At 39.3% G+C, this 12,613-nt stretch overlaps 1 protein-coding gene across 15 annotated transcripts in view; it reads right to left on the reverse strand.

Annotated features, from left to right (window-relative positions):
* Positions 1-12,527, reverse strand: part of CAMK2D (calcium/calmodulin dependent protein kinase II delta) — a 289,757-nt gene extending 277,230 nt beyond the window's left edge. For 9 of the 15 annotated variants that reach the window (XM_046655892.1, XM_046655897.1, XM_046655893.1 and 6 more), the window contains exons 1-2: positions 12,056-12,527; positions 10,387-10,481 (exon numbers count right to left, since the gene is read on the reverse strand). In XM_046655892.1, the coding sequence (XP_046511848.1) occupies positions 10,387-10,481; positions 12,056-12,120 (160 nt within the window). In that variant the 5' untranslated portion in view covers positions 12,121-12,527. The remainder of the gene's footprint in view (positions 1-10,386; positions 10,482-12,055) is intronic. The other 6 variants (XM_046655901.1, XM_046655905.1, XM_046655894.1 and 3 more) reach the window with 1 other exon arrangement.
* Between the last annotated feature and the right edge of the window lie 86 nt (positions 12,528-12,613).

The raw sequence follows: 12,613 nt of genomic DNA on the forward strand, positions 1-12,613 counted from the left end.
AGCATGGCTGCTGAATGGTGCTAGGTCTGCACCTGGGATCCAAATCTGCAAATCCTGGGCTGCTGAAGCAGAGTGTGTGAACTTAACCATTAAACCACTGGGCCAACCCCCAAGCATATTTTTAAATGGCAACTTAAAGCCTGTAATCATGATGGCAAAAGTGACTTGTGAACATTCTGTCCATTTTATAGAAACTTATCTATAATGAATCTTTTATTATTTTAATAAAGTAAATTATATATGCTTTTATATTTAAAAATATATATATTAATATTAGGTACAGAGAGAACTGTACACTTTGCACACACCTCTGAAATAAAGTTTTAGTTATTACCAATTTGTATAAGTATATTAAAAATTATATCATAAATTGGAGGCCAGCCCAGTGGCAGCATCCCACATAAAATAGAGGAAGATCGGCAACAGATGTTAGATCAGGGCCAATCTTTCTCAAAAAAAAAAAAAAATTGGACTGTTTTTATGAAAGGAATAGCGTATTTTCTAAAAACATATATCTATACACTATATATATATATATATATATGCACACTATAACATTATAAAATTGTGAAACCCCCAATTTCTTGCAAAATATCACACAAGAAAAGTTATCGTGGGAGGGAACGCAAATATGTGCCATAAAACCTGCATTCTGTTTTAAGGGCCTTCTGACAGTCAAACGAACACACTTTCCAATCCTTCTACCAAGTTTCTGAACTGACAGACTCAGCAGTTCTAACAGCCGGCCTCTAATTGCCTTTACTAAAAAAAATCAAATAATCTCTATAAGCAAATAATATCCATGATTTGTGCACCTAAAACTCTATAAAGTATCACCAAAATGCTTTTAAAAATGAACTTGGCTAAAAGATCAGTGAAAAAGTAAGCACCTCTGCAGAATGGATCAAAAATTTTAAAACCCAAACATTTTAAAGTAATTTAATGATGACATGAGTCTGGCACTACTAAAATGGTACTGATGGACACATGGACCATGAAAATGGTACCCCTTATTACTGAGCCACTTTACCTTACATCGTAAAAAGAGCAGTAAGAATTTGCAAATCGTTGCTCAAAAATTTACTGAATTATACAAGAGTCTTTCCAACAAAACATAATCTGTCACCAGAGAATTAGTGAAATGATTTATGAATCAGAAATTAATTTACAGAGTTAGTGTATGCCATTGGACCCAGGAGCCTCAGCTCCATTTCCATTTAGTTTATCTGTCCTAGGTCTCTTTGTTAAGTACGTGGCTATTTCGAGAGAAAGAATCTTATTTGCTCACTCATTCATTCCTCCACTCATTCAACAAACATTTATAAGTTACCCGCAATATTGTAATTACTGTGCCAGGAACAGATTCAAAGGTAAGTTAAAAAATGTCCACCAGATGCTTGAAAGTTACAACATATATAACTGCAATACAAGGGGAGAAATGGATAAGCTTCTCATGAGACAGGAAAAAGCTATTCAAAAGGAAAGGGAAAAAATCCTACGTGACTAGAAAAGGAAAGGAGGGGTGGGGAAGGAGTCAGAGAGGGCTTCAGGGAGGACGCAGCACTGGGTCTTAAAGGATTTCAACAGTACTCGGTGGACTCATTCCATCTGGAGGGTGGAGCCAGAACTTTCTCCCTTCCTTTGAACAGGCTGTTTACTTTGCCTGGACAACCATTTTTCTCTTCTCTACCAGCTCGCTTAACTTAGTCAAAACACAATCTCATACATAAATCTCTTCAGGAAATCTGTGATACTAACCTCCTCCAGCCCATGTCTACATGAAGGCCCTGTGCAGACCTCTATTACAGCCCTCAAAAACTACACTGTATTTGCCAGGCTGTCATCCACATTAATAGACCATAAAACACTAGAGGGTAGAAGCTCTCTTTCACCTCCTAAGACTTTATCAAGATGCCTAGCACAGTGGGTCCTACAAGGTCCAATTAAATGAATTAAAAACACAGCAACTGTCAGCGGAAAACCTGTTTAGGAAGCTATTTAGAAGAGTTGAAGCAAGAAGGAGAGAGAGCTCAAATTAGAATGGTGAAAAAGAGGAAGAGGGGAAAACGTATTGAGATGGGTTAAGGAAGAGAAAGGAACCAGGTGTGCTTGAAAACCCAGGAAAATTACGGCGCCATTCACAGAACGGGAAAATTGGTGAGTCTGCTGGCGATGTGTAGATTTTGCGCCTGGATTACTAATGCATACACTTCTGCGGAAACCAAGTTATCCGGAACACAGCCTCCAAAACCAACAAACGTATTTCTTCACCAAAACATCAAATTTAATTTAAACGCTAATGGCATAATGTGGCATAGCTAAACTCTCTGTAACTTCTCTATACGATACAACAAAAATCGGATTAATTTTCAATTATTATATTTACCTTTAATAAGGAAGGTTTATATAACTTACTCAACTTATTTCAATGTGTATATATCATCATTAAAGAAATTTCTTCAAACAGACACAAGGGGAAAATAATTTCCCACTACTGAAAACATTCCAAATAATTTAAGCCCTCCCTAGCCTTAAGGGAGAGGGTAAAATTATATACTAATCTATGAAAATTAATGCAGTTTATTCCATGAATTTATACACAGACCACACAGACAAAACAAAATACAATTTACCTAGATTGTGGGAGTGTAGATTTTCTATTGGTAACTGATTAGTCAACCGAGATTAACCAGTTAATCAAAAAGCCCCAGGGTACCGAAAAATAAGAGGTTTCTCTCCTAAAAAAGACAGCGATAGTGATTAACTCTTGGAGAGGGGCAAGGGATGTGGATCAGCAAGGAGTACACAGGTAGCCTCCAAAGTTGAGGGAATATTCTAATTATTAAGTTGATTGGTGGCTTATTGGGTGCTCCACTACTGTTTTATAATTATATATAATAAAATTGCATATATCAAACGTTACGTAATAAAATTTTTTTAATCGCTATGTAATCTAACCAAGCAAAAGTAGAGAACCTTAGGTAAAACCATTAACTGTACACGGGCTGGCCCAGCGGCGTAGTGGTTAAGTCTGCAGTGGTTACATTCACATGCTCCGCTTTGGTGCACTGGGGTTTGCAGGTTCGGATCCCGGGCTCAGACCTACAAACCACCCATCAGGCCATGCTGAGACAGTGTCCCACATAAAAGAGAGAAAGATTGGCACAGATGTTAGCTCAGGGACAATCTTCCTCACACACACACCAAAAAAACCAATTAACTGTACATAAGTACTACATGACAATATTATCCACATCCTTTTATACTACTTGCTGCCCCTAATTTTTCCAGCAAATATAAAACTTGCTACTCTTACATATATTCTTTCAGTTGCCACATTTTTGTATGAATCTGACCCCTACAATAGTGTTGTCCAAGAGGAAACAACAAACATCTGTCTTCCATTCTCCACTGGTTAAATAAGATGAGGAGAACACCTTTCTGAACAGGTTTCTCTGGACTTTAGTTAAGGGCTGTTTTCTTCTTTTCAGCAACAAGTGCGTCATTTAGAAGTAATCCTAGGAACTTACTCTAAGTATATGGAGATATTTTTAATCAGTTAATGATTTAAGTTTACCAAACATTTCATTCTTGTGTAACCTTTTTCTTATCACTATAATAAGATTTTTCACTACGTTTTCCTTCCAGAAAACAGCACAAAGGGGCCACCTGAAACTTCAGTTTGATCTTATGTTACTGCAACAATTAAAATACTATCTTCTCCCACAAGTTGGAACTCTGAATATATTTTTCCAAAAATAATACTCAATTCTATACATTGCATTGAGAATATAAAGATGTTTAAGGTATAGTCCTTTTTATGAAAGACTCTGAAGTTTAGTGGAAAGATCAGTCAAGCACACAGAGCTAAGAACAGTAAGGGTAAGTCAGTCCTCTATAAGACCAATCAATGGGATGTGATGGTGGAAAGAGCTGGGCTTTAGAGCCAGAGAACACTGGGTTGACACTCTGCCTCTACCACTCACTAACCTTGAGGCTCTTAGTAACCCAGAGCCCCAGACTCCTCTTCTTAAAAATGGAAATAATATTGTCCACCTGGGAGGCTGCAGCATGGGTTAAATAAAGCCAAGGGTCTTGTAAATATACACCTGTCACTTAGAAGGTTCTCTTTAAATAATGGCTATTAACATTTCTATTACTTTATTATTATTATTATTGATTTTGATAGTAATAAAGTTCTAAGATGTTAAAGGAGACTGTACAACCAGAAAAGGGGTTTACCTAACTGAAAAATCAATGATGATGATGTTCTGTGATTGCGCATAATTATGATGATAGTTAAGATACCTAAAATCAAGACCAAACAAAAAATAAAGTTGTCTTATTTCCCCTCCAAACCTACCAGTTTCCCAGTCCTAGAGTAAGGGACAGCTCTATGAATTCACCTTAAGAAGTATTGTTATATCTACCTTTACTGAATTCATAGGAATTTTGTCACCTAAAAAATTTCCTTCTTCATTTAAAATTATTTTATTCTAAAAATAACTTCATATTGACAATTTTAATTTTTAAATTACCATATGAATAAAATAACATTTTCACTATAATCAGATATTTAAACTATTTTGAACAATCTCTCCAAATTGTTTAGACTTTAGTACTTGAGTCCTATCTACACTGTGGTTTTAAAAATTTATTTATCCATATTATATAAAAACCTTTCTTCATCTCCCTAGGCAGAAAGAATCTTTCCCTCTGAAAATCCACAGCACTTTATTCATGCTAGACTTAAAATACCATTTATGTCTTCTACAATGTCTATTTATGTAAATAGTCTTATCTTTTCTAACACTCTGCCCATTGCAGTCATTCAATATTAAATAAAAACATATAAAATGAGGTCACATATGTGAATGCGCTTAGTAATCTATAAAGTAGTACGAAATATGTAACTATTACCAAGATATTATGCTTTAGAGTAAAAATATTAAGACTCCACTTGACGTACCGCAATTTACTAAATGATGCTATTATAACTTAAAAGCTTTAACACAGCTTCCTATGTAAGCGATCATTAGTTAATTGCCAATAACTTATAAAAACACTGTACACACTGTACCCTAATAAATGGGGAGGGACAGATTTCAAAAAAAAAAAACCCAGCCCTAGAGACACTAGGGGTCGGCCTCCTTATCAGCCCAAGGAAAGGACTCCCAAAAGACTTCTAAAAGTTCTAGTTAACAAAAGAAGTTAAATGCCCAAGAAAATCCTACTATGTGCTTTGTAGTAGTTCATGATTATCAATATTAAAATGACCCATAAAAGATAACTTACTACTACATTTTAATTTTTTCAGTGTTGATTCAGTATTTCAGCGGAAGTGAAAAGTGTTAACCTAACTGCATAAACAGCGAAGGTTCTCACGGTGTTCGATCCTGTCCTTCGATGAGTCAGGCAGAGGTGGACACTGGTTACTAATCACAGCGAGGTACCTGACAACCACATTCTTTATTAAGTTTGCTTTATTTAATGATGCTGGAATACAGAAAGGATTTTTATTGTTTCCTGGGAAGTAGATATACATTTTTATTTTTTACTTTCATTTTTATCTCCTAATTAGTTTTGAACATCACTAAAATTCTCATTCACCAAAAGAGGAAAGGAGATGTCTACTGTTAAGGCCTAGGTAAGAATATAAATACAACTGAACATAACTAAAGGACACAAAATGATAAGGATCATACATGCCACTTTGGGGTCTAATAATCGGAGAGTTGTGGAGAGTCCATGTACAAAAATAAAAACTACTAGTTTTTTCTTAAAATCCTGTTCTAGCCAAGAAACTTTCAAAAATTACTATCAATTTGCCCAATTAGTTCCAAATTGCCAAATCAATAATGTACAATCAGAACAACTTGATTCATCTGTATTGTCTCAGTTCTATGTCCAACTCAAGACAAGTAACCATGAGGCTGAGAAATTAGGTAATTTCTTGACTGTCTGGATGCCAACAAAAGAAAAAAAGTAGCACGAGTTAGTTATTGACATCTCGTTACAGCATAAAAAAGACTACTGAGGGGCATACAGGCAACATTCAGATTTCATAGCTGAGACCTAATTTTGTGCACATGTCCAAGTATTTTATAAAGTCCTGATTCATGTTCAACTAATATCATCAATTTAGGAATTAACAAAACTAGTAAAACCAAAGAATACCAAAATGATTTTACAGCACTGTACCTAAAGTTTTACAGAAATATAAAATGTAACCTCTTTTTAACTTTAGCAATGGAGCACAGGTAAAACATACATGTAGTAGCATATATTATTTCAAGTTTCTACTGTAATTTATCATGTTTTATTAAAACAATGACTTGTGGCATATCAGACTCTATGTGACAATAAGTGGTTTCTAATAATCAAAAAACACACTGGGGGGTCGGCCCCGTGGCACAGTGATTGGGTTCAGCACACTCTGCTGGGGCAGTCTGGGTTCACAGGTTCAAATGTTGAGCACAGACCTACACCACTGGCCGGCAGCCATGCTGTGATGGCGACCCACATACAAAACAGAGGAAACTTGGCACAGGTGTTAGCTCAGGGTGAATCTTCCTCAAGAACAATAACAACAACAAAAGACCACTGGAAGATGAACATCAAGAAGTCACCACTACTATAAAAATCTTTTACCACACGGAGGCTTTAAAACGCAAAATAAACCACAGGTATGATTTCTGAAGACATCTGCCATCAGAACCATCAGTCCACTGCGTTCTGAACCACAGCCACAGCCCTTCATGGACTTTACATAATCTGACAATAACTTACAGTTATAAATATGCCAAAACAAACAAAATATCAAAACAGCAGAGCAAATTAGCATTGGTTAAGTACTACCCTGTGTTTGGGATCAAAATGGTATAATAATTTCTAATTCTCGTGACAAAAATATGAGATAAAATTCTGTTCTCACTATTCACCATTTACTAAGCGTGCCTCTTACTCCTATCAAAAACTTTTTAGAACAGAAATTACATATAAAATATCAGATGTCTGAGATGTTTCTACATTACTTTTTATTTTAAAAACAAGCCAAATTACATGTGATGAGTATATGTATCTATCTGATCAGTAACACATAATGAATGCTCTGTGAATGCACGTGTTAACGCAAAAGGAAAGAAATTCTTCAACAGACTCTGAGTCTCCCAAATATGGTGTGTGTGACTAACAGCTGAGAGGAAATGCAAGTGAAACTGTGTGCTGGAAATCCATTAAAATCCAGGCACAGAAAAACGCCTGGGTGACAGTGTAGCTGGATGTGCAAATTTGTGCAGGAATGTAGCCAAATTTTTGGCAAATCCCTCATGGTCTCAGATTTATTGACAATGGCCTTTCTTTTTCAGTTGTAATGTTACATTTAAAGAACATCATTTGAGTTGGAGGACCTGCCGGTTCATTAAAACAAAAAGGCTTAAAGCTTGGATTTACAAAGGCATAGCATTTCAAATAACACAAAAAAAAATTTGCATAAAAAACTACATGTCCACAAAAACTGTCATATGCAGCCAAAAATAAAATCACTCTCTTAGAAAAAATAAGCACGCTACTTTGCATTTCATTCTACGTTTCCCTTTAAATATATTTTTTTAATTCTTCTGCAAAAGTAGTTTTTTTAGGATCATTATATTCTGAGAAGGGAGTGCTTTTAAAGGAGAATTCATATTTTAAAGTGTGCACTCAATACACTCCAGATTTCTTGATATCTAGTGTTTGCTTGTTCTTAGGAATAAAGTAGGTATCTAACTCCTTTACAAACCATTTAATAGCCACATTTGCTCCTAGTCACTCTGTACTGAGCCCCTCCTATGTCCTTATTGCTACGGAATGTTATATTAGAAAATGAAAGCATGGTATTTTTAAGTTTATAATTTACAGGTTAAACAAATGTATACAAAGTGCAAATATTCTATAAACAGCTCTAATTGATGAGACTATAAAATAAAGAGCATTCTGAAGGAAAAGTACTGTAATATTTTACAAGTGAGCAGCGATAATAGGTAAAATTGACACAGCACTGTACAACTTAAGAAGTGATTCTCATAAAATTCACCAAATCCTCAAAACAACCCATGATACCCTATGGGGAATTTTATTTCCCATTTTATTGAAGAACAACCTGAGACCAAGTAAAGGGAAGTGACTGAACCAAATTTACACACTAAATAGTAGAGCCAAGATTCAAACTGGGCTCTCACAGCTAAATCAAGGCTGCCACTGAATTTGTAATTTTAAAGTTCTTTCATATAAGGTAATCTTACGTGACCCATCCTTATAACAGCCAATGAGATCATAGCAGCAGCTAGTCATCACTGAATGCTTATTAGGGAGCAGGCAGTGTTCTATACTCTAGTAACTCACTCACTCCTCAAAACACCCTATAAAAGGAAGGGTTATATTCCCACCAGATTTTACAGATGAGAAACCTGAGACTCAAGGAAAATATGTAAACTGCTCACGATCCCACAGCTAATAGGCAGAGAATCAGAACGTAAACCCAGGGCACCTAGTTCCAGCACCTACTTCATCAGCCTCTACTCCATTCTTCAGCAAGCTAACGTCCAAGCAGCTTAAGAAACTTGCCCAAAGTCACAGGGAAAGAAAACCGCAGAGGAGGACAGGAGCAGGTCTAGTTCAGCACCCCAACCGCTCTTCCTCGCTGTAAGTGCAATCATTAGAATCATGAGGTCCAGGAGGGGTCAGGTGCCCCTGGGTAGAGATTGTTCTTTAAAGCAGAGTATGAGCACATGACGAGGAATTCCATCAGGCTAGAGAAGACTTATCTTCCATAGATTAGAGGCAGAAGAAAGTCAAATAAAACGTACGTGAGCAGAGACAAGTGTATTTGCCATTCTGATGCAGGGAGTATGAACTAAAGTGGATGAAAACGGGTGACACTGACTAAGGAAATTAGTAAAAGTGAAGCACAAGACTGATTCATTTTGAGAGAAAATTTAAAGCCACTGAAAGTTCAGGATGGGTGTTGTAACGCCTCCAAAAGAACCGATACTCTACTCTTGCCAAAAGTACCTAGCACACAGGAAGAAGTCACACAGGCACTGAAAGAATTTGACTTCACTTTTTCATTATTCTTTTTTTTTCACACTAAAACGTCATTTACAGTTTAGCAACTCCTTTTCACTGTTAAAAACTCTACTGTGGAGTAGAGGGAAGGGGGAAGAGGGACATAACCAAGCATGTCACACCTCCCATTAGTTTCCATGCCATGAATCTACTGTGCTGGTTACTTCAGCATATAGATCTTACTCAAAATCACAGTAAAATCGGATGAAGGAAATCACAAAATCCCATGCAAACGAGTCAACTGAAATGACAACCTAAACCTAATGTACGTGTTAAAAGTAGAATTTGCAACAAATGGTGAAAAAAATCATGGCCGAGACCAAACGCAACGATCCCAGGATAACAGGAAGCAGCACATTTTAGAAGACAAATTAAATGAGGAAAACTAATCCTAATGGAATTTCTTCTCTCATTAGTTAAAATAAACCAGGTCACTGAAATGGGCTTACACCACAGCGTTTTGTTCATTTTAATTTCATTTTTATTTCATCAAACCATAAATTCCCATGGAAATACCTTAGACACGTGCTCACAATAATTGAAATGCCTAACATTTCAGCATAAGTACTTTTGCATGATCAACAAAATTAAAAGAATGCAGTGAGGTCCCTCCAAGTTTTTTGCTTATGTCAACAGCTATTTTATGAGTATGAGTTATCTTTGTGGTTCTAAAGCATGTGTGAAATACATTACAGGAGTCTGTGAGAAGCCTTACTGCAGAAGATGAAGTGAAGATCTGAACTGCACACAGAAAACAGCAAAACCAAGCTGAACTTCCTAGAATATAGCAGCATACAATGTTCCTCGCAAAGCCGTTACTGTTAAATATACCTTGATGAACTAAGCTCAAGTGTAACTACAATTGAAATATATGATTCAACGGAGCTATGACCTATTTTTCCTCTCGAAAGCTAAAGGGAATAATGACTGTTGTGAGACTTACATTTTTCCATTCCAGGGTTTTTCTGAAAGTTATTTCACAGTAGAGCCAAAGGCAAAATGCACTTAGTGACATTTATTTGCTGTAAAATATAGTTATTTATGGTACTGCTCATAGGACAGACAGAATTTTAGTAACAATTTATTAAATGATAACAATTATATTTGCTCATTTATTTTTAAACTGTACAGAGCAAGAGGCATTCTCGAAGGAAATAATCTCAATATGTAATATGATACCTAAGTCTACAATTATAACTAAATGACATATTTACAGACAAAAAGACCAACACTCAACACGACAAATACAAAATTAACATATATGTGGTTGGAAATACCCACCCCTAGCAGAAAGCTTTTTGGTGTTGATAATTTTGGCAGCATATTCTTGTCCAGTAGGGATTTTCATACATCTTCTCACCACTGAGAATGCCCCCCTGAAAACCAATAATTAGCAGGTCATCAATATAATCAGTTCTGATATTCTGTTAAAAAATTACAACAATCTGAGCATTTTTCTGAATTCAGTGAATTGTGAGATAGCAGTGCACTACAGTAATATCCAGAAAATGAAGAATACTTCCTGGAAACCCAGACCTCCTTTAACGTTGAAGAATAAAAGTACATTTTATTTAACTGGGAGGACACATTATTAATCGACAAAATGAAAGGAACTGCCAATTACGACGGCTCTTGTTTGCAAACGAAATTTGAAAACATTTTACAATTCACACTCACACAGCACCCAACGCTCTGAGAAAAAACCCTGCAAAGAGCAGAGCTGAGGAAGAGCAGCAAAAAATCAGCTGCCCAGTTATTTTGGCAAGGAAAAAAAATAATTTGGCTCCAGGTAAATACATAGAGCCATTGTTTTCATTAAAATAGAAATCTTGGGCACATTTGTGTGGCTTAACAAATCCTGGTTTGGTGATTTCTCCGTGCCCTTTCTTGGGCTGGGGGAGGGGAGAGATTTGAATTAAGCTGCTCTTCCGACATATTCTCCATGTTTTAACAGCAGGCAACATATAAGGATAAAATTTTCCTTACATTTCCTTTCATTTAACTATATAAAACAACAACATACACATAAAACCCACCCCTTTCATAAGTAATAGTCGAAACTAGCGATAGAGGAACTGGGTTTGATGCTCCATAAATCAACCTTCACGGCTCGGTCCCTAGGTCCCTTTGCACAGGTCCTCAGTAGGTCTCCTGTCCCCTTCCTTAACATCTCCAAGTAGTTCTGCCAGTCGGGTGTAGGAGGTCGTTTTTTACAAAGCTAGGCTACCCTTGGGAAGCTTGCTCCCGGTCTCCAGAGGGCTTTTCCGTTGCCTGTATAAATAAATCCTCCGGGAGAATGCGAAGATGCACGCGTAAATCCTAGGAAGGATGATGATGAGCGAGTAATCTAATGCAAAGAATGACAGCGGACATGGGGTAGGGGGTCGGGTTCCTTTGGGCGGCCCTTTTCCTGGACAGAACAACTACTGGATGCGAAATAGACTCTAAGCCAAGTTGAACTTTCGGCATCAATAAATATGGCACCGTCTGTGGCAGCAAGTTCTCAGCGGTACGCGGGTCCCGCCGCCGACACGCCGGCTAACCAGGAGGCATCTCTATTTACAGAAAACATGATCTATGTTGCATTTTACATGGGTTCTTGTTTCCTCTCCACACACACACACGCTCGCACACTTCTCAGGATGACAGCTACAACTGCAGGGCTCGTAAATCCACTAAGTCTCTAGGGCAAGAGGGTGGGGGAGCGAGAGAAGGTGGGCTGAGGATTATCGGAGCGGACCACAGCCGTGGTGGAGGGTCGTTCTCCTTCCCGGTCCCCTCTCCTTACTCTGACAGCACCCTCCTCCGAGCCGACCCAGCAGGGGCCCCCCTCCCTCTCCCCTGCTCTCCCAAACTCCCTCGCCCCACGCGGGAGGCCGGCGGGTCGGGGGGAACGCGACCCGCCCTCTGCTGGAAAGGGGCCGTGCGGGGGCCCCGCAAAGGCGCTTACTTTCCGAGCTCCTCGAACAGCTGATACTCGTCCGTGAACCTGGTGCACGTTGTAGTCGAGGCCATCTCGGTGCGGGCTGTGCCCCTGGCCGGGCACGCGGCGGAGGAGACGCGAGCGGGCGCGCGGCTTCCCCGGGACTGGCCCCGTGGCGCTGTCACCCAGGGCCGCCCGCACTTTCCCGGCGGAAAGTGGCTCGCCCGCGAGGGCGTGTGCGCAGGGGCGGGGCGGGGCGGGCCGGGAGCTGACCAGAGAGGGCGGCGTGGGGTCTCCTCCCCGCGGCGCGCCCGTCCTCCTCCTCCTCCTCCTCCTCCTCCTCCTCGGGGCCTCGCTTCCTTCTCCTCCTCCGCACGCTCCGCCGCCCCTGTCCAGCCCCTCTGCCCCAATGTGGGGGCAAGTGCTCACGGAGAGGCGCCGGGGCTCGGAACCCGGCCGGGCTCGGGCAAGCAGTTGCGAAACGCGCCGCGCCGGGGCAGGGGGCGGGCGGAGGGGCGCCGGGGGCGGAGGCCGCGCAGCCGGCGGCGGACGGCGCGAGCCCGGCGGCAGCTGTCAGCGGGCGCG

This window comes from Equus quagga, chromosome 3 (genome assembly GCF_021613505.1).
Source record: "Equus quagga isolate Etosha38 chromosome 3, UCLA_HA_Equagga_1.0, whole genome shotgun sequence".
Taxonomy (NCBI): Eukaryota; Metazoa; Chordata; class Mammalia; order Perissodactyla; family Equidae; genus Equus; species Equus quagga.